General features: G+C 36.7%; 1 protein-coding gene across 4 annotated transcripts in view; it reads left to right on the forward strand.

The window, feature by feature from the left end:
• The window catches only part of LOC113052176 (neuroligin-2-like), a 162,483-nt gene that overhangs the window by 60,669 nt on the left and 79,270 nt on the right, over nucleotides 1-22,544 (forward strand). For 3 of the 4 annotated variants that reach the window (XM_026216542.1, XM_026216541.1, XM_026216544.1), the window contains one exon: nucleotides 13,476-14,281. In XM_026216542.1, the coding sequence (XP_026072327.1) occupies nucleotides 13,810-14,281 (472 nt within the window). In that variant the 5' untranslated portion in view covers nucleotides 13,476-13,809. Of the gene's footprint in view, nucleotides 1-7,422; nucleotides 7,530-13,475; nucleotides 14,282-22,544 lie in introns of all 4 variants that reach the window. The other variant, XM_026216543.1, reaches the window with a different exon arrangement.

The raw sequence follows: 22,544 nt of genomic DNA on the forward strand, positions 1-22,544 counted from the left end.
CATGTGGACAGTTGCTAAGGTGGTTAGCAACCACTGCCATGGCATTGAGACTGATTTTTCCAAGACTAGACTGGCGTAATTAATATTGGCTTGAACCCTTGATGATGATGCAGTCCAACCCTGTCTGGCCCAAGGCAGCCTAGCGGCCCTTGTAATGTGAAGCACAGACTCTGCTATTAGCAAACTGGCTACACTCACTCTTTCTGTTTAGTTTATTTATGGAATCCTTTTGTTTTAATTAGGGCTGTCAATCGATTAACGATTTCAATTCAGCATATCATTAACCAGCATACCATTAACATGAAATGCCGATTAATCAAATGAATTGTAATCACATACATAAATATTTGATGAGAACAGCTTGAATGAAGCAAATTCACACTCAGGGGTTTTTGAAGTCGATATATTGTTTGTTTTATTTCTGTATTTTTGAACATAAGCCTGTCCTTTAGTCCATAACAATCCTGGAAAGCGATTGTAGATGATGGCTAGTCATGTTTTTATATATATACTATGTTCAAAAGTTTGGGGTCAGTACATTTTTTAAAGAACTGTATACTTTTATTCATCAAGGATGCATTCAGTTGATTAAAAGTAACAGTAAATGCATTTATAGTGTATAATATATAAAATATTTATATTTCAAATAAATGCTGTTCTTTTTAGCTTTCTGTTTATCAGAGAATCTTGAAAAAGAATCCTGTCATGGTTTCTAGAAAAATATTAAGAAGCACAACTGGTATCAACTTTGATAATAATAAATGTTATTTGATTACCAAGTCAGCATATTAGAATGATTTCTGGAGGATCATGTGACACTGAAGACTGGAGTAATGGCTGCTGAAAATTCAGCTTTGCTATTACAGGAATATTAATAAAATAGTTAATAATTAAGGTTTATGTATAATTGATCATACTACTGTAAATTTATGAGTTTAATTGACATTTAGTTTTACTGCATCCCGAATCTTTTTTAATGCACTGCAGGATTTGAGTCAATTAAGAGGGGTCGTTGTTTTGAGAGCGCGCACCCTGTGATCATTCCGTTAGTAGATGTATGTAACTAGGACAAGTGCTGGTGGGGTGGCTGCTTGAGTCTCTCTGGCTCTGTCTGTAGCAGAAGCTTTGATGGAGCGATAGAGGGAAAGACGTGATGAAGACATTGATGGACTGATGAAGAGCATTGTTCTTTTGTCAAGAGCATTGTGCGTTTAAAGCTCAGTCAGACACCTGCTCATGTCACCTGTGCGCTGTGATTTCTCACGGCACATGAAAATGTTTAGGTTTGTGCATTCAGGCATGGTTCCATGGAAGAGTTCACATGCAAGATGTTGATATTTATGATACTGGCTGTATTTATGCAGGTGTGTGTGTGTGTGTATAATTTACAGGCACATATGTGGAAATATTATCTGATGGTTGGGATTGGGGTTTATTTCTACCTGCTGGAAGTATAGGGCTGAACAGAATAATAGGTTGATTTATCTGAAATCCTTTTTTAGAGCAAGTCACTTCACTCAACAACCATCTTGGCAACTATTTAATTGTTACACATGGATGGTTTCTTCCTAATGGGAAAACTACCAAAACCACCAAAACAAATGCAAATCCAGTCCAGTTAATGCTAAATGTGCTCTAGAGCAAACAGACCGATGCCTGAATTCTAAATTGACTTTTCAAATTTAAAGGCTGGACTTCATTTCGTGCAGATCCCACACTGAGTATTGTGATTCATTTTTCTGCTAGTGGCCCATTTTCTCTAACATATACTGTCTCTTTTCTCTGAACACACTGACTGGACTTCATTACTTTAGAATAGATTTCTGCATTTTGTGGAAAATCAACTAATTGTAAATTATGTTTCTTCTTCCATCTTTTACCTCTCCTCCTCCTCCTCCTCCTCCCTCTCCTTCTACTCCCTCCCTCCTTCTCTTTCTTGTTCTTCTTAGTTGAAACAGACTTGGAATATATATATTTTTTCTTAGTATATATTTATTTTCCCAGGCCCAGACATCCCATTTGCATTTGAAAGCTCATAGTAGTCATACAAAATTGGCTGATTACCTTTAAATCTGATCACTTAAACAAAGAGACATAAATTATTAATTTTCTATACATTACATATATATTTATATATTTATATATTAAATAAATATAAGTTGTTAAGTGTTTGTGAATATGAATGAGTACTTTATATAGTACATGGGACTGTACAAACATTCACAGAGTAGTTTGCTTATCTAGCATTCTTGTGAAAGCTGTTTGCTAAGGAAAACCTTGACATGGAGACCAATGCTGGACTCAATTTTTAAGGTATTTAGACTGAGATTTTTCTGATGCTTTTTAAATGGTGTACCCCAAACACTGTTTCTGCCTCATTCCTCTCATGCGAAGTGCTCAGAGCAGAATACAGTGATCATCATTTGGCGTCATAAATAGGATCTCTTAATGTGCTGTTGGTGCCACTGTTGTGCTTTGCCTTTGCCACAGGCACACATGTGCGTGAACACACACAACTCCAGTCTTTATGATCATGTCCTGCCTCAGCTTTAGGTCCGTCCAGTAATCGTTATTGGCCATGGTAATTAATTTGTGTAGTGGCAGCTGTTATTGTGTGGAAACAGAGGCTGAATCAGCGGGAGTGTATTGATCTGATAGAGGGATGAATTGAAAAGGTGTAGAGGGAAAATCGAGAGCCCAGCAGTATTAGAAAGGATAGTTGGAGGAACCTGACAAATAAGCTCTGTTCCAAAACACAGTGAGCTGCCTATGGAGGCCTAGTCAAGCTTCCAACATGAAGACTAAATTATGCTGCTCCTAAAACACCTCATTTTTGCCAAATTATAAACAAAACTGCATTTATGCTTCACTGAGAATGCAATTGCAACTCCTGTGAAAACAATTAATCCAACATGGGGTATGATTTGAGATATACATTCAGTTTACCGTAAATAGTGGTGAGGGATATTCTAATAGATGTGATAAACAGGCATAAATTTGACAATTAGTTTATATTTTAAATTATCATACCTGTTGCAGTTACTTTTGTGAGACACTGCAGGGTTGCATCGACTTGCAAGTTTATCCTGTTTTATGAGATTTTAAACCTTGGGAATTGGGATTATAAATAACTTTTGTAGCTTTAATAAAGATCATTGTATATTTAATTCACATGAAGACATGAGCATTGTTCTGTTTTACATATTACAGTTTCATTAATATTTCTTAATTGTGTTAGACTGATATACCCGATAAACTATGCAACCTTTTTCTGTTGTATTTATTTGTCCTATTTCTTGGAATTTTTTTTACAGTTTTTTTATTACAGACTATATACAAGTTTAATAAACTTGAGAACCTTTGCTTAAATTAGTTAGGCTAGTATTATGTACAATCTATAATTGTAAAATATCAGTGTCATCTAACAACCGTATTTCCAGCAAAAATACCTCTTCTTCTTTTTTTAGGGGAAAAAAACTCTTCCCCGTTTTTTTTTTTTTTTTTTCATGTGAACAGTTCCTGTCTATATGAGGTTCCATTCCAGTGAGCATGTATTAATAATTTAATATTCATGCAGTTGAAGACAGATCCCTTTGTAGGTGGTGAGATGACTGGATTTAAAAAAAAAACTTTAGTGAAAATGAGAGAATTTGCCGTGTCTCTAAGCATGAGCATGATGCTTGATGCTAGCAATGTCGAGGTCATGGGTTCGAGCTTTGGGGAACGCATGAACAGATAAGATGTGCAATGTCCCTTTGGATAAAGGTCTGCCTAATGCCTTGTATCTGCATGTAAATGTAAGGACATACAATTTTAAATGTACTTGCTACTAAATATTTCAAACTAAATGAAGATTTTTGTACACTACCAATTAGGTTTGTGTTTAATATTTTTAAATATTTTAGAAAGAAGTCTCTTGCTTTCATCAAAGCTGCTTTACTTAATAAAAAAAATTATAAAATACAGCCAAAACAGTAATATTCCAAACTGTTTTTCATTTTCAATATTTAAAAATGCAGTTTATTTCTGTAATGGCAAAGCTGAATTTTCAGCAGCCATTAGGCTGTATCCACCAGAGTGTATTTCCCGAGGCTAGCATATTTCTTTCAGTTGGGAGAAATGGGAGTATTAAAAACAGCAACAGCATGACGAGGTGGTGAACACCTACTTCACACTGAGTGCTGCATGCTTGGTGTTTTTTTCTGGTTGCTGAGAGTTTAAAAATGTTCAACCAACCATCACGTTCTGCTTTTTGCAATGACGTGATGACAACAACAATGGAGAAGAAGCAGCCTAAATGCTGATGGTATCAGGGTATCTATGTGTATATTGGATTACATCTTCAATCTACAACAGTATTAATATAAACAACCATGCTTGGACGTACATTTTCTGTACTATGGGTCTAAATGCTGTGCTTCCAAAGCACTTTCAATCGCCCACAACTGAGCATTTTAAAAAGTGCATGCCATTTTCAGCTGGCTAAAAATGCTTTGGTGGGCACGTTGTCTCTCCAGGCTTCAGTTACGCAATCCTTCAGAAATCATACTATAATTCTGATTTGGTGCTCAAGAAATATAATTTTTATTATTCTTATTTTCAACATTAAAATAAAAGTATTATTATTATTATTTAGTTATTTATTTGTTAAATTTTAATGCAGTGTACTGTATCTTCTAATTGGCTGATTTTTGCATGCCCAAAATTGTACTTTAAGAGTAGACAGACAAATTACTTGTCAACATCAGTCACAGCAGCAGCAGCAGCAGCACTGCTTGATACATGAGCAACCTCATTTGCATCAATTTCTATTCACTTTTCATACCCTCTGATAGATAGAAAGGGAGAGAACCAGATAAAGAAAAGAAAAAGATGGTATCAGCCACCAAATTGAAATTGAGAAAAGCAACGCAAAACAGCATTACCATATTTTATGCCGCAGTTTTGCATATATGTTCACTTAAAAATGCACAGACACAGATTCACTCACACAGTTATACACAAACTTGGTCATTCATCATTGATAAAGGACTCGGGCTGTGAGCTACCCTGAGGCCTAAACAGTGGCTTACTCACACAGAGAAGTAGAGAAAAAAATCTCCCTTTCGCTCGCTGACACGCAAAAAACCATTTATCATTGATTTTATATAAGAGTGATTGGGATGAGATTCTCTTTTGGCTATTCTTGATGTCTCTTCTAGTCTTCTTTCTGTTAGTTTTCCTTTTCTCCATTCTTTTCTCTGTTCTTGTTTGGAGTTTCTCTGAACAGGAGAATACATTCTAATTGGCTAGAGGGTGTTGGTTAGCACATGAGTTGAATATGCAATGGTTACAGCCTCACTTGGTTTTGAATATTAATGAAGGAGAAATTGTGGTCACTGCTTTGCATGCCATTTTTAGGAACCACTCTGGTGGTTTTTGTTATTCAGTAAAATGACTACAAATGTATTGCCAGTTTAACACAGGCACACCCGCACTTCATCAGGCAGTGATTAAGCATATGTGAGTGGTGTGTGAGTAATGGTTCTATCTAATTAGCACAGTGCTGACTGTCGCTGACCCTTCACAGAGTGGCCGTGTCCCAGCACACATTAAACCCCTGTAAATATTTGCTTGTAACTCTTACTCCTCTGTTGTTTCCAATTTTGTGCTCTGGTGGGCTGCGACCACTCATTTATTCCAATGTGTTTGTGTGTGGGTCCTATGTCCGGACAAAGGTTCAACTCCTCTTCTATCTTTCTTTAAACTTTTGTAAACTTTTGTAAACAAAGAAGACATTTTTATTTTCTATAACACATTGTAAGACGCAGTCAACAAATGCACTAAGCAGCGCTGTCATCAGGAATCAGTCTAAACAGATAAAAGGAAAGTATGACAAAGATATTGCTTCCTTAGCGGACATTCAAACTTTATTTGTATTTTTTTTTTTTTTTAAAAAGCAAAAATCTATTTATTGTGAATATGAGATTGAACTGAAGAATGAATGCTGTATCAGATGCAGGCAATAATCACACGGCTCAGTCCATCTCTCTCTCATAATACTCTACTTTACATAATACAATGAGCTTTTAATGCAATAGAATAATTTTTTAATGAAGTAACTCAACATTCTTTAGTTTTTAGTGGAGGCTTGGGCTCAGCTGTTAAACTGTCAAACTGAGATTTGAATCAATGGAGGAAGGAAGTAGTTCTGCACAAAAGAGGGTTTTTAAAGACACTCGATTGTTGTTTCTTACACACTTGTGCTGTTGAACTGTTCACACTCATGCCCATGAGATATGGCTGCATATCGGCACAGCTGTGATTCGGCCTCGTGCCACAGGTAATTACAGTGTGCCAATATACAGTTATATCTCACGGTTACTAGTAAATCATATATAAAATATATATATATATATATATTAGGGCTGCACGATAAATCAAAATGAAATTGAAATCTCCATTAGGCAGAAGCTGCCTAATTTTTTGCTTGGCATAAAAAGTAGGGGTAATATTTATTTATAAGTAATTATATGTATTCTTACATAATGAAAAGTGTTTCAGTTTACATTATTTATTTATTTATTTATGTCTAAAACATATGCCTCTCTTGTATGAACAGTTCTTCTCTAATGAGCACATTTTAAAAAATCCCTTTAGTTCATATCAAATTTAAGTTATGCAATTCATAAGCTAAATAAATTTTAAGAAAAAAAATTATATATAGTAAAATATAACTGTAACTTTAAGATTTTTTTGTTTGTTTTTGAAATAAGCTGAAAGAAGTTTTGAAGAACTCTTTGAGAACTATTATAATTCCCAAAGCTGCATTTATTTCATAAGAATGCAATAAAATTGTTGTGATTATAATTGTTATTATTTGTTATTGCAAATTCAAATTACATTCTAAAATATACTAATTGGAAAACAGTTGTGATGCAAAGCTTAATTTTCAGAAGTCATTACTCCAGTCTTCAGTGTCACACAATCCTTCAGAAATTATAATATGCTGAATTAGTTCACATGAAAAATGTCTTATCATTACCAATGTTGAAAACAATTGTGCTGCTTAATATTTTTGTGGAAACCATGATGCATTTTTTATAAATAAAAATTCAAAAGAATATAATTTATTATAGTATCATATAATGGTTTTTGTAAAGATTTTTAAAGCTGCACATACGTAATAATACATTTATTTTTGTCAATATATTCAGTCAATCTGTTTAATTGGATACGTGCATTGATGATAGCACAGAACAAAATACAGTACATCAATTAAAAGTAACAAACTCTACATGAAATAGCTGAAATACAAATGATAGTTTAAAAATAAAAATAACCCATAGAATGACTATTAATGATAATTATAGTTCTTTCTTGATCTCTGTTCCTCACTTTCTCACTGCTTTCAGCCATCATCCTTCTGTCTTTTATTCACAGATCAATGGAAGTATAAGGGGGACAGAGAAATGAGATAAAGTGGGGGGAGGAGGTACCGACAGGTTGTGAACGTCTTTTGACCTGACCGTCAGCAGCTCTGCTATCAGGTGTCTGTCTGACACACACACACACACTCACATTATAACCACTGTCATCTCCCAGGGCGCTGAGAAGCAGAGAAACCTTGAGGGTCTGAATGAGGGCGATTCTCAGAACCGGTCATGCACACATCTGTCCTCCTTTATGACACTCGCTGCAGGTATCTGCTGTCCAGACACAGACAGGCCTGTTGCCAATGTCTCCAATTCACACCTCACAGTTCCCCATTCAGATAATGTGCTGTATACATGAGTGTGAGAGTGCGAGTGTGTGTACATCAGTCTCTCTCACCTATTTTCTCTCTCATAGTCTTTCTGTCTCTCTCTTTCTGCTTATTTCTTCAATTCATCATTTTCCATCACACCCGGAGGGCACACAGAATAGCCACAATTGGCCAATTTAAGCCTTGTAACGATGCCAATCGAGCAATTAAGACCCAAACAACCTGTGTGCCCCCTCCAGCCTCTCTGCTAATGCCAACTTTGTGCTCGATCCGGTTCTGTCGCTCTTCTTACTCTCTTGCCCTGGCTGCAAGGGCATCAGCTGCTGCTGGACCCATCCAGTCCTCTGATTAAACACAGCACACACTGGCTCACGATCAGGGAGGTGACAAGCTCATTAGTCTGACATAAGCCTTAATTACTGTGGCGGCTGATCCTAGATCAGCATGGAACGGAATAGCAGATGGATAGCGGGAAGGTTTCATTATATTAAATTAAAAAATTATATTCATTATATATATATATATATATATATATATATATATATATATATATATATATATATATATATATATATATATATATATAAAAAAAAAGCTCTTCTTTTGTGGTCTGCAGAATGGTTTTTCACCTCATAATGGTTTTGGAACAACACAAAGATGAATAATTGATGACAATATATATATATTCTTTTTTTTTTGGGGGGGGGGGGGGTAACTATTCCTCAACTTTAGCCTCATTTAGAGAAGTGCAGATATTTTGTGTGATGTTATGTTGTTACTGTTAACTAAAACTAAAAATATAACTATTAAAAAGGATTCAATTAAGCTGTAGTAAAAATTTTGTTATTTGAAATAAAGGTGAAATAAACCAGTGATAATTTAACCATAGTCTAAACATTTTGGCAACTAACTTAAGTTAAAGTACTAAACTAAAATTACTCAAATTAATAAAAATGACACAAAACTTAAATAAAAAAGAAAACAGAGCATAAATTAAAAAAAATAATAATAATTTACTTTAAAAGGTAGGTATATTTATGGATTTAGCTGTTGCAAACGATTTATAAAAATGCATCATTCTGATTCTAAATTGTTTTAGAGGAGCTGCATGTTTCTTAAGTTGTTGCTTGGTAACCATACAGTAAGTCAGCCTCTTATTACTTGGCAGAGCACATAGTTAACTCCTATTATTAATATCAGTTGCATCTATTTATTATTTATATCTCATCAAATTGCTGTTCATTGCAAGAAATAAGTTCTCCTTTGTAATATACTGTTGTTATTAGTAGTAATTGTGAATGATGACTGTGCAATTAATTTGTCAAGAACTAAAAAATAACTTGTAAACTGGTAAAAAAAATAACATGTACAGGTAAAAATAAAAATAAAAATGTCGCTTTTGATAAAAGTGTCTGCTAAATGCAAAAAATAAAGATAGAAATAAAAAAACAAATGTGTTCATTTTCCAACCACAAGTGCTACAAAACAAGTATCCCACCCATACATTTATAGCAAAATATTGCATAATATTTATGTTAAACAGAAGTATCTAAATATTTAGTTTTATTCATAAATTAAGACATCAAATTTAGTGTATGAAAAATGAGTAGAACTATCCCAACACTACATGAGAGACAGAATAGATTTTTATTGCCTTAGCTTGCTCAGTTGTAAGGCAGTTCGCCCAGTACAGCATGACATGAAAACATGCATGTTACTCAACACTGCTATAGCAAAAATTGCTTATTATTTATAATGCTACACAATTTTGAAAACAGCCAAACTTCAGTCACACTACTGAGAATGCAGTTTAGTTGTTGAGTTATTAAAGTGTGGGAACTTTGTTACGAAACACTGACCAGAAGCTAGCCATGCTCTTGCCACTCATTTCCATCTCTAATCTCTGTCATGCTTTTCCCCCTAATCTGTCTCGTGCTTTCTAGTGTTTTTCACTCAGTCCTGCTTTTCTCCTCATCAGTTCAGGTGTATTATTAAGAAGAGTGTGTTTAGTGTGTGATTGGGTGGGTTGGTGTGTGATTTGTTGTGCAGTATGTTTAGTCTCTAAGGTTTAATTAAAGAGCAGCCAGAGAATCTTGTCAATGGTCCCAAGACTGTCCTCAGAACCCCAGAGTCATCCTCTCCTATTTTACACTTCACAGATCACACATAGAGAGAGAGAGAGAGATAGACGGGCGATGAAGAATTATAGGAGGAATTTTATATAGAGAAAGAGGGTTTTCAGTTTTATTGAACTCTGCAACTTGAAAAATAATATGCTTATATTGTAAACTGAAGATATATAAGGTACAACAGACAATAATTTTATTTTACATATAATAAAAAATGTGTAGGTGTATGTATACTGTATATACAAATTATAGAGAATGAACATATACTGCAAAACACGAGTGAGCCACTCATTGTGGCATACAAAGGCTAAATGTCAATACCTTTTATGCTATATTTTTACTTTTCTTGGATGGATGGATATTTAAATGGATGCAAACTAAGCACAGCATTGTGTCTTACATTATTATGAACGAAAGTAGGAAGAATTATAGTGCAGTAATAAGAGGAATAGGCAGCTCAACTGTTTTATTCCTTTCCCATTTCTGCATGACCTCCTTAAATACCACATTACCTATAGACTACTTGGGGAGTTAAACCAGGGTTGCGATTGGATTTTTACAGCATTTATCCGTATTTAAAGCGCAAGTGCCTGTACAGGCCCCTGAGCCAAATACCTACTTTATCCTCATACCTCGGTTTTCTCTCTCTCATATTCCTTAATCTTTCCCTTATTCTTTTTTCTCTCTCTCTCCAATCCATAGTTCTGAAATTCAAACAGCTTTACTGTCATAACAAAAAGACAGACACACACGCTGTGACAGTGCTGCACTAGAAACGCTAATGATAACATTAAATGAGACTATTATAGGATGGCGATAAAGTAATATCACTGGAGGAGTCCATTCTGCATGATGATTGTTGCCACATTAACGATTATGGTGATGATGATGAGGAAACATTGTTTTGCTTTTTAAATAGCTTGCCATCTACATTTACTGCACCAAGGATGTCTATAATACTTGCGGGCAGCTCTCTGTTAGCATTCCCATTCCCATTTTTAAATCTGCCATCGTTGCCTATTTTTATTTTTATTTTTTAGATCCAATCACCTCAGCTGTGGAGCCACAGGAAATGATGTCATGACAATGCTGAATCCATCTGTACAGTCAACTCTCGTGAAGTCAACACGTAAACTGCAATTCATTGACTGGCCCCTAGAGGCTGGCTCCAAAAGGGAGAAAGTGACTGTCCCAAAAAAAGAAAGTGAAAGTAAAAGTCGTGACATTTGCCAAGTATGGTTGCCCATACTCAGAATTGGTGCTCTGCATTTAACCCATCAAAGTGCACACAGAGAGCAGTGAGAAGTGAACACACCGTGAACACACACCCGGAGCAGTGGGTAGCTATATATCCAACACCCGGGGAGCAACTGGGGGTTCAGTGCCTTGCTCAAGGGCACTTTAGTCATGGGTATTGAGGGTGGAGGAGAACATTGTTTATTCACTCACTCCCACCTACAACTCCTGCCAGCACCAAGACTCGAACCGGTGACCTTCGGGTAACTAGTCCAAGTCTCTAACCATTGGGCCACAGCTGCCCAAAAGACTCCCCATGTTAGAATGCCCATTTTTACAGGCTGGTGCATAAAGTGGTTTTGGTCTATCTAGCTAAATTTGCCCTTCATAACAATTGTGAGTGGAGTGAAATTTTTTTATAACTCATCCGTTTAAATTATATTGAGCCTTAAAGTTCTGTATAATTAAGGGCGTGGCCACTTGAGTGACATTTTCGATTATCTGGGAGTGATGCGCTGTGGCCCGCTGCCAAGATAGCGACAGCCGCCTTTGAGCTTCAAAAACGATCTTAGGAAATCTACGGATGAAGTCACGGACACTTCGTCCATGTTTTTATATGATGTTTTATTAACAAGATTCGGGAGGAGCACGTCAGATACTTAGCCTAATCAACACAGGTGGACCACAGTCAACTAATCAATACCATAGTATAAATATTGCTGACTTACCTCTATCCATTGACGGTTTATCAGCATCCCTCCTCCACCCCATCTCCTCACTTCGAGTTCACTTTATAAATAGATGGGGAAGGGGGGGTACTCTAGGTTTGGGCCATTCCAGAGCTCAGAGGCCTTCCCCGGACAGCAAGCCAAATACGCATACCATACCTCAGCTAATTATATGTAAGCATGAACTTGTGAAACAGTCTATAGTACAGCAGCCATATTGAGTGTTATGATTTCTCATTCGATTTTCTATCGGTTTCTCCTCCTACCTTTTCTAATGTCTCTGGTCTGCACCTATTTGTGTCCTTCAGTGTTGTTATGTCATCTCAGGAGTTGAGATTTAATGCTTCTTTCTCCATTAATTTTAAAGTTCATTGCTTATGCTTGACCTTTTGGACTCCATCTTGTCCGGACTTCAAATCTAACCCACGTTAGAACCATTCACATCACATAAATCTCTCTCTTCTCTGTTTTAGCTAACCATTAAAATGCTTAAGCGTCTGAGCTAAGCGCTCTTGGCTAAATGCTAACACTATGTGAAACGAACATTAAAGTTTTAAAGCATCAATCAACTCTCTCAGGCGATTAGAGGCTTTAAAATACAAAAGATGCATTGACGGCGAAATGCGTCGTTTCTTAATTAGACTTCATATCTGCACAGATGATTTCATTCAGGATGTGAGAACTAAAACATCTATTTTTAGTTTGTTAGTCACAACTGACTGATAGAGGCTCTTTGTGTGGGTGTTTCGAGATGTTTCCCTTTTTGCATCGCTGCCTCCCTGTCTCTATCTTATTGTGTTTATGCTCCTCATAATGCCCTGAACGAGTTGTCTGAGCTGTCATTTGCCTGCAGTATTGCTTTTCTCCAATGTTTAGACACAGAACACTACAGGAGGTACTATAACTGCTGAGTCATTGAATTATTAAGATACATATAAACACTGAAAACCATTAATGTTTGATGGGAAATGTTATAGGATTTTTTCTTTCTTTCTCAAATGCTGTCTAGCCTTGTCATTAAAGTTCCGGGCTAAAAACTAAAAGATTGTAACCTCCAGGTATTTTGAAGAAGGTTGCAACTGCTTTTGGACTTCATGTGTGGTCACATTAGCAAACTTCACAGGCAAATGAAGCTTCGTTGCCTATTTTTAATAGTGTAGTGATGTATGAATCATTGCTCACATAGCAGTCACTTTCAAACCAAGCAGCTAGCAAACAAAATCTGCTTGGAGAACTTTTCGCTCTCACACAGAGCTCGCAATTACATTAATTTCTGTTGAAATGACTTAGTTTCATGAGATGTTGTTGAACAATGATACTGTTAATATGACCACACCTGAACTATGTAAAACAGTGGGGTCCAAGATAACCATTAACTTTCATTGGATAGACACAAAAACACTGAGACAATCTTCAAAATGTCTTCTATTGTGTTCTGTGGAGGAAAATGGGTTTGGAATGACATCAGGGTTCGTAAATGATTTTCAAATCTTTATGTGAACTACCCCTGTAATACAGGTTGCATCATTCAACATGGTAGAAATCCATATGGTTGATACAGTATGTGCATGCAAAGGGTAGCAACTCATAAATTAACTTTTAGTCACTAACCCTTACCCTTTTTGCTGTTCTTGACAGGATCTGCAATCATCTGCGTGACCTTTTTAACTGACCCCATGAGGACGGCTGAGGGAGATGGAACGTAACAGACTTTTCTTCTTTACTTACTGCGGCATTACCACGATAACCCTCCAGGGCTGAGCACAACCTCTGCCCCTCATCCACCCCAACCCTTCCACAGTCCCCCCATTCCTGTCCTCCCTCTTGCTCCCTGAAAGACCAAAACAAGCCAGCAGGATCACTTTTTCCTCTTTTGTTATAATAGTTTTAATTTCCTTTGTCCTTCACCCATGAAAAAGCAAAGCATAGGTCAATAAACCAGCAAAGTGAAGAAGGAGAAAACAAGACAGTCATGTATCTGCCCCATGCTTGTAAACGTGACTTGGGCCATGCCCGCAATTCGGAGGCCATCCATGCAAGTACTGTCCTCTGGTTGGCACTGTGGATCACCTTGACATCGTGTCAACGCATTGATCCCGGCGCTAAATATCCCACCGTCACCACAAACTACGGCAAGTTGCGTGGGATTAAAAAAGAGCTTAACAACGAGATTTTGGGTCCTGTGGAACAGTACCTTGGCGTCCCCTATGCTACGGCGCCAATCGGAGACCGTCGTTTTCAGCCACCTGAAGCTCCTGGGTCCTGGCAGGAAGTGCGGAACGCTACACAGTTCGCCCCTGTTTGCCCACAGAATGTACATGGTGTTTTGCCCGAGATCATGCTGCCTGTGTGGTTTACCGATAACTTAGACGTGGCCGCCACCTACATTCAGAATCAGAGCGAAGACTGTCTCTACCTCAACATCTATGTGCCCACAGAGGATGGTGAGTGTCTAAGACAACAAGGCAAAGCGTTATGGTTATATCTAATAGGGGAGTAGAGTGCAACAGTGCCCATCCACTTTTTCAGCAGCCTTGGTTCAGGAAGTATTTTCTAATAAGGATTTTAAAGAAGTTTAAGAGTTATAAGTCATGAGCTAAAACAACCACCTATGAGGTAAATCAAAACATTACAAACTTTGATGTAAAGCAAAAAGTATTTGAAAATCAGACAAAAAAGACAAGTCTTTAAGGGAAGGAAGTATAGCACCAATAGTCATTGTGAAATAAATTAGCTTTGTATGTTTTTGCTAAATATGCACTATATACAAATATTATGAATATATACAAATAGGGAGACTCACCCTACACCATTCGCATGCCCCATGGGAGCGGGCAAGTGCTAATGAGTTATTTCGGCAAAATCTGTTTGTTTAGTTTCTCTGATAGGTGGGGATTCTTTTGCAGTATCAGGTAATTAATTCAGTTAGCAACCTCATAGATCACAGTAGGTCTGTCTTTAAAGGTTTATAAGTTATCGTTAAAAATCAATCCTCCTATGGAGAAAATTAATGGTGATTTTATTCTGAAACCCAAGTGCTGCACTCTATAGAGTAATGGAACCTATAGACATGCGTTTTTACATGCCTACAGCGCTGCATAGTAGTAGTAACTTAGAGACAGTTCTCCCAAAAATTTAAATTGTTGTCATTTACTCATTATTTTACTGTTGTTCCAAACCTGTATGACTGACTTTCTTCTGTGGAACACAAAATATATTTTAAACACTGTTTTGTTTTGTGCATATAATGCAAGTCAGTGGGGTCACTTGTTGTTCTGGACCCCACTGACTTTCACTGTATGGACAGGAACAGTTGAAATATTACTCAGACTATCATTTTTGTGTGTGTTCTGCAGAAGAAAGAAAGCCATACAAGTATGGAATGACATGAAGGTTAGTAAATCATGATATAATTTTCATTTCATCGACTGGACTACCTCTGTAACACTACAAAGCACCATACAAGTGAAAATGATATGCCTTTGAACTTCAATGCAGCTTGACTACCAGACCTTGACTAAGGACATGTCTTTGCCTTCTTCTAGTTATGATCAGTCCACTGCATTCTGGATCAGGACTTGTCAGGAATAGTTTACCCTATGATTCACTTAAAAAGTGAGGCCAGCTGGAAAGACTGAAGTGTTCAGGGAAATTACTTACCATTACCAGTATAAGACGTACATTTACGACAAATTGCAGTAAATTTACGGAGAGTTAACAAACCAAATAAGTGACTGGCTTTTTATACTGAGGTAACACCCCTCAACATTAGTCTTTTTCTTTGTCTTTTTTTTTTTCTTTTGAGAGAGCAAAGTGGACAGATCTCAGAGGATGGAAAGAACTGATTTGCGAAGAGGTGTTTTTCTCTCGCAATTAAGGTTCCAGCCGCAAAGTTGCCCAGAGAAACAAATTATTGACATCAGCAGTAATTAGCAATCTCAGAGCCCTTTCCTCTCAGCTTTTACCTCTTTTTGGCAGCCAGTGTAGGTGATTTGTGTATACAATGGTAATTGTCTTGTTTAAGCAATTCTTTTTATAATGAAAGAGTGCTTTGTAATTTGCAACCTGTGTTAATGAGAAAAAAAGCCATCAAACTCATTACCTCAGTATTTGCACTATACATGCCAGTGCGTGCTGTATGATGCCTCATAGCACATCAGCATAAGCACATGGCAGTCAGACTGAACATCTGCATAGTCATGTGAGTGTTTGTTCACAGCAAAGATGCCAGTCTTGTTTTCTTGTTTTTTGACACCATAAGCAATGTGTCTCTTTTTTCCTTCCTTCCCTTTCTACTTCTCACTCTTGTTTTGTCTTCCAACACTTTTTCATACCACATTATCTCTTTCTCTTCGCCATTTTTCTTTCACAAAGCCCTCTGCAAATCTGCCAATTCCTATATTGCTACATGTGCCAGTTACCATTTTCCCAAATCCCCAAATTCCCTTTAATACACTCAGTCTCTCCCGAGCCAGCTTGCAGTCCTTTGCATCAGCGTCACTATTAAGAACAAAATACATTATTCAATGCATCCTTATCTGCCTCAAATGGTGGAGTCATTCATGAATTTAGAGTATGATTAAGCTTTACATGACTACTCTATATACGTTCAGATCATGCTGTGCTGCGTTTGATCCATGTGAGAGTTGGAAGAGTGGGTGGACAGGAGATCAAAGTTACTGCATCAGTTACTATACTGTTTTTGGGGACCATCTTGGCCCCAAACTGCCCCAGGCAACTTATACAGCAGTATAGCCTCATTATTTGTCTCCCTTTGTTCTTGGTCCTCTGATATCTGTTAGAGCATCTTTTACGCTCACCAATGCATTTATTTTGATGAGAAACAAAGCAAAAATATTATGAATTATTAGGCCTATAGCGATTTAAAATAACGATTTGAAATGTTCTTATTTTAAAATGCTAGTTATTCCTGTGATTGCAAAGTTGAATTTTCAGCAGTCATTAGTCCAGTCTTCAGTGTCAGCATGATCTTTCATAAATCATTTTAATAGGCTGATTTGCTGCTCAAGAAATTAAATAGTTATGATGCTTAATATGTGTTTTGAAACAGTGATGTATTTTTAAGGGTTCTTTGATTGATAAAATTTTTAAAAGAGCAGAATTTATTTGAAACAAATGCTTTGTAGCAGTGTAAAAAGTATTTACGGTCTCTTTTGTTCAATTGAATGTGTCCTTGCTTAATAAAAGTATTCATTTGATTTTAAAATTAAAATAATAATAATAATCCCAAACTTTTAAATATGCCATTTAACTTCTTAAGTTATTTAACTTCTGCAACAAGAGATTAAATATGGACAATTATCCTTTTTCTCTCTCTCTCTGTTTTTTTGAGACTATTATTACTATTATTGTTATTATTATTATTTATTTTATTTGTATTTATTTATTTTTAAAGCCTTTCTTGTTTCTTGTTTTTGGATGCCCAAATTGCTTTTCTGTTTCTCTTGTCCGGTGGTCTGGGAGAAAGTAGCAGGACCCTGTGGGAGTTGATTGAAGGCTGGAGGCGGATGGAAAATCAGAGTCATGTGTGAGCGGGACTGATGGGTTGGTTTTAGCATGACTGTGCGCTCTGCAGCACACCTGATAGTGTCACAGGCATGTCTACTCACTCTTCTCTGTCAGATCGATTTGACCAAGAAAGAAAACAGAGCCTACAGAATTTCATACAGAATCTCTGTTTTAATTTAGGTATATAAATTGATCCATAGATCAACAAGCAGGTAAAATCTGAATAGATTGGCTTTACACAAAGCTAAGAGGTGAAGACATAATATGATTCTGCCTTGAGGAGCTACAATAACACACCATATATTGAAGTACCCCAAAGGCCAAGGAGGTACAAATGAGAAATGGAGGAAAGAAATGAGGGAACACTTGAACAAAAGATGACATTTGAACAGCACTATTGTTTTCTGTGGGAGGGAAATCAAAACTGCTTCAGAGAGCACCTGAGTGTTGGTGTAGAGGGCGTTTTTTAATTAGCTCCTTGGAGCTCTGAGGTATTCTGAATATAGATGGACCATTGCAGGCCCTTTGAAGTATTAGAATCCAAGAATCATGCAAACAAATCTCAGATGTACGACAACAAAACAGGTATTCCAACAGAATTTTACCGGCTACTGCTAGAGTGCTTGAGATTTTTGAATTGAAAAAGGATTAGTAGAGTCAGTGGGCTTTTAGCAGAAGACATCATTGTTATATTATGACCAAATGAATGTTTAGAAGGAAAAGAATAATTTTGCCTTCTCTCCCCTGCTGTAGCTTGTTCTTTTCTACAGTGCTTTTTTCTTTCACTAAATGAAAACCAAAGGAAGACTTCAGTTTTGCAGCAAGGTCAAACCAATGGAATAAGCTGAGGTCAGTTTCTCGGCTTAGAGTTTTTAGTGGAAGGTAATGAGAACAAATTGGTGACTTTCCAGTTGAGAATGTGTGCAGGCTTACTTGAAATTGTGTGTGTGTGTGTGTGTGTGTCCGTGCGTGTGTGTGTGTGTGAGAGAGTGTTTAAATCCCAGAGCAGAACTGTTATATTGTTAGATTGCTGTGTCATGAGATTTTGGGAAGGAAGTGTGTGTTAATGAATGTCTCTACACGGCTGTCAGCTCAAGAGAATAAAAAATACTCATAATTAAAAGAATGAGATAACATTTGATGGACACATGAATGAGAATAAGATGAGTCGTGAGTAATAAAGATGTAAAGTGCAAGAGTGAATAAACAGCAAAGTGAGACTGAATAAGCAAGAGTATTAAAATGAAAGAAACATTGTAACAAGAACGATGCAGAGAAAGAGAAGGAAAATGGAGGGGGAACGAGATGAGAGCAGATATGTATGGATAAATAACGCTGACACAGAACGAGGATTTGGCAGGGGAAGGGGTCGCCTTGGCAACCCTTCAGCTCTTCCTGCGTGTAGCTGTCAGGCAGCACGTCAGAGCCGTGTGAGCGTGTGTGTGTGTGTGTGTGTGTGTCTCGTTGTGCATTACCACTAGACTCTCAATGAAGGAATTAGCAAGAGCTCTGCCACACACACTATTTATAGACACAAGAGAGAATCACTTGAGAGAAAGTTATTAGGTGTTTGTGTGTGTGTGTGTGTGTGTGTGTGTGTGTGTGTGTGTGTGTGTGTGTGTGTGTGTGTGTGTGTGTGTGTGTGAGAAAGTGTGTGAATTATTGATGTAGTGTGTCGATGTGCAGATGGCATATTGTGCTGGTTCGTACCATTCTTTCTTTCTCCTCCTCTTTGTCCCACACAGAAACTCTCTTCACAAGCTAACAAGCTAATTGGTTTGACACCAGTTGTCATTGGAGGTGTTTGTACAGTTGCAGGCAATTGATGGAAATGAGCTTCTTATAGATTCCACTCACTTCTGGGACTTTTACTGAAAGTACTGTAAATGAATGGACCCCATTAATAAACACATTTTAGATCGGGTCTCTAAAGAAGCTGTTTTTCAGGATCTTCTAATTGCTACAGATGTCGAAGGGAGGACAGTTTTTACTCTAATGGATAAAGAAATAAAATTAACTATTATTCAAAAATCTAAAAAAGAAACATTTATACTTTAGATAGCAGCTTCTTGACTCTTAAGTCCTATTATGATTGTCATGGACATGTGTACATGTGTTTTTATACAGGAAACAATGTGCACCTAAGAGCTGGATTTGCTGAAGTTTGCTAGGTTTATTGAATTAAATGTTTAGTAGGTATTCAAAGGCTTGTTTACATGACCTGGGATTCTGATTAACCACCAGGAACACATTTATCAGGTTCACTTTGTAGTTTATTCTTTTACTATTTTCAAGAGTGATGATGATTCTTTCTAAACTGTTTTCTCAAAAACGTAGATTTCCTGCTCACAGCTTTCACAAAAAAGGACTGTAAAAGATGAAGTAGTAAAACAGATTTTAAATAAATAAATACTAACTAGTAGCTAGTGATACAATTAAATCTCTAAGGTCATTATTCAGTGTATAATTATCTCTCTGATGCACTACATGAATAAAAATATAGCTGTCAAAAAATACAAAAGGAAAATAATGACATACAAATTAACAAATAAATTCTGCAACGCAACACAAAATTGCTGTAATAAAATACTCAAAAAGTACTACACAACCAATACGGCAAGATATGGTACAACATGGCAGTGGGAATAATATACAAATGAAACAATGCATCATAAGTACTTTAATATATTACCCACGTACATATCACTTCCAAAATATAAAAGGAACTAACACTCACATAACGATAAGCTCTTACATTATGTTGTACACTTTTTAGATAATCACAAAGTATAAATCGCATGTAAACACATGAAACATTTTCAATATGGAGTGTACAATGTTTTGTAAAACTACAATGGAACACTTCATGGTGTGACGTAATACCATCAAACATAATACACTAAATCACTTAGAAATCACACACACACACAAAATATAATATAATATTAAAGTAATTAAAGTAATATAAAAGCAATTTGTCACTGCCAGGACATTAATGCTTTTATAGAAAATATTTAATAGTTTATTATAGAAAAACAAGCTATGCTCAGGGTTCAGAGCCTCAATCATAACATTATAACAGGCACCTTCCTATTAGAGAGTGTGTGATGCGGCAGGCTCCCAACACACATTCATGCTGCTTCATGCTCACATGTCATGTCTGAGACCTTTTTAATGTTTGTGCACACACAACCTTGTGGAGATATTGTCCAGACACTTGTGGTGTGGTGGCATTGAGAGTAGTTTTTGAAAGGGAACGTCTCTGGTTACTTGACTGTAACCCTGTTCCCTGAAAAAGCAGGAGTAAGATGCTGCACTTCATTGCTGCATCGTAAGTGTGCCTGGATGTCTCTTCAGACAAAGTTATAACCTGAAGGTTGTGTCCATTTCACGTCTATTTATAACCCCACATCCTCTCATTCATAGAAACACATGGAAACATATACATATTTGCATGCATGCAGAATCATTGTCCTCTCATTCCCTTTCTGTTTCTCTGTCCCCTCGCTCTTTCCTCCTGCTGCTTTCTTTCACACTTGTTTCTTCTCTCTCTCTTTCTCTCCTTCTCTCTCATTCCCTCTTTCTCTTTCTCTTTCTCTTTCTCTCTCTCTCAGTGTAGCTCAAAGGGCCATCTCTTCAGTGCCTGCTGCAGCTTAGGCGGCAAGTGGCTGTGAATGCAAATTAGATTCAAAAACAGACACACAACTGCACACTCGTACACAGGGCTTGTACCTCTCCTGGTGCTTCGGAGAAGGATGAATGTGGAAGTAGAAACTGTAGGAGAAAAAAGAAGGAAAGAGCAATGGGGAGAAAGATGGAATATGGTGAAAATAAAAAGGATAAGAGTTTGAGAATGGGTGAAGAGCAAACTAGTCTGACCTTACATTAGTTTTTACTGTGGGAATTTTTTTTTTATATACATATCCCATAGACAGGCCCAGGCGAGATTCTTGTTATGCCATTTTCTATGATGGTTTTTGTGAGAAAATCTGCAGATTTATGTGGAATGGAGGTATTGAAACTCTTATTGGGGATGGAGAGGAGAGGAGAGGAGAGGAGAGGAGAGGAGAGGAGAGGAGAGGAGAGGAGAGGAGAGGAGAGGAGAGGAGAGGAGAGGAGAGGAGAGGAGGAACACAATCAGTGACAGTGACTTTTTATTTTGATCCATGTGATTAGCGGCTGCTTTTGTGTGTTTTAACAGAATTACAGCAATGTCAACGGGAAAGGAAGGAAAACAATAGTCACTTAAAATGAGCTCGATTATATTAAATCAGATAGATTAGCCTGCATCTGTCATTTATGCTCTCATACACACAATCTCTCGCATTCACACACACATAAAAGTCATTAATAGGCTTCATAAGTCACCATGGAGTATTTGAGTAAGCTGACACAAACCATTATTGTAGAGTTATTATTTTTTTTGCTCTCCAAAGCACTATATGATTACAGCCGACAGCATTATGCAATTATTATGCATGCAGATATTAGAATCTCATATTAATTTAGGTATATCAATAATTAGTTCATTGAGATTAATAATATCATTAGATTTGTACACCAATAAATGTATTTCTCAGATGGTAGTACTATTTAGAATGCTTTATTATTATTATAATTATAATTATTATTATTATTATTTATTAAAGGTGAACAGTTGCCAGCACCTAAAATATAGTTTTCACTTTGTTAATATATTTTAAGTTAAAATATCAATATTAAATGACCATATTCACAGCCATAAATATTTCATTGAATAATTTCATTTTATTTTTATATTTTATTTGAAGCCATTTATATTATTATTATTACATTGAATAATATAAATTTGTTCCTAGACTTAATTATCTACTGTATTTTTTGTGGGTTTTCTCTGCATCTCCGTGACAATGCAGATCAAAAACATAAAGACCCATATGTACCTCATAATCAATGGCGTAAAGCAAGCAGTGTACCATGTGACGCCAATACAACACAAAAGTAGTTTGTTAGTCCCGACAGGTGTTTTCTTTAGATTTGACTTAAATCAGGCATGTCCAGTCCTGGCTCTGTAGGTCCTTCATAATTAAACACACCTGAACCAGCTAATCAAGGCTTTGAGGATTACAAGATTCTTCTAGGCAGGAGGATTGGAGTGGTTTAAAGCTAAATACTGCAGGAAGGTGGGCCTCCAGGAGC

The sequence above is a fragment of the Carassius auratus genome, chromosome 32 (assembly GCF_003368295.1).
Source record: "Carassius auratus strain Wakin chromosome 32, ASM336829v1, whole genome shotgun sequence".
NCBI classification, from domain to species: Eukaryota; Metazoa; Chordata; class Actinopteri; order Cypriniformes; family Cyprinidae; genus Carassius; species Carassius auratus.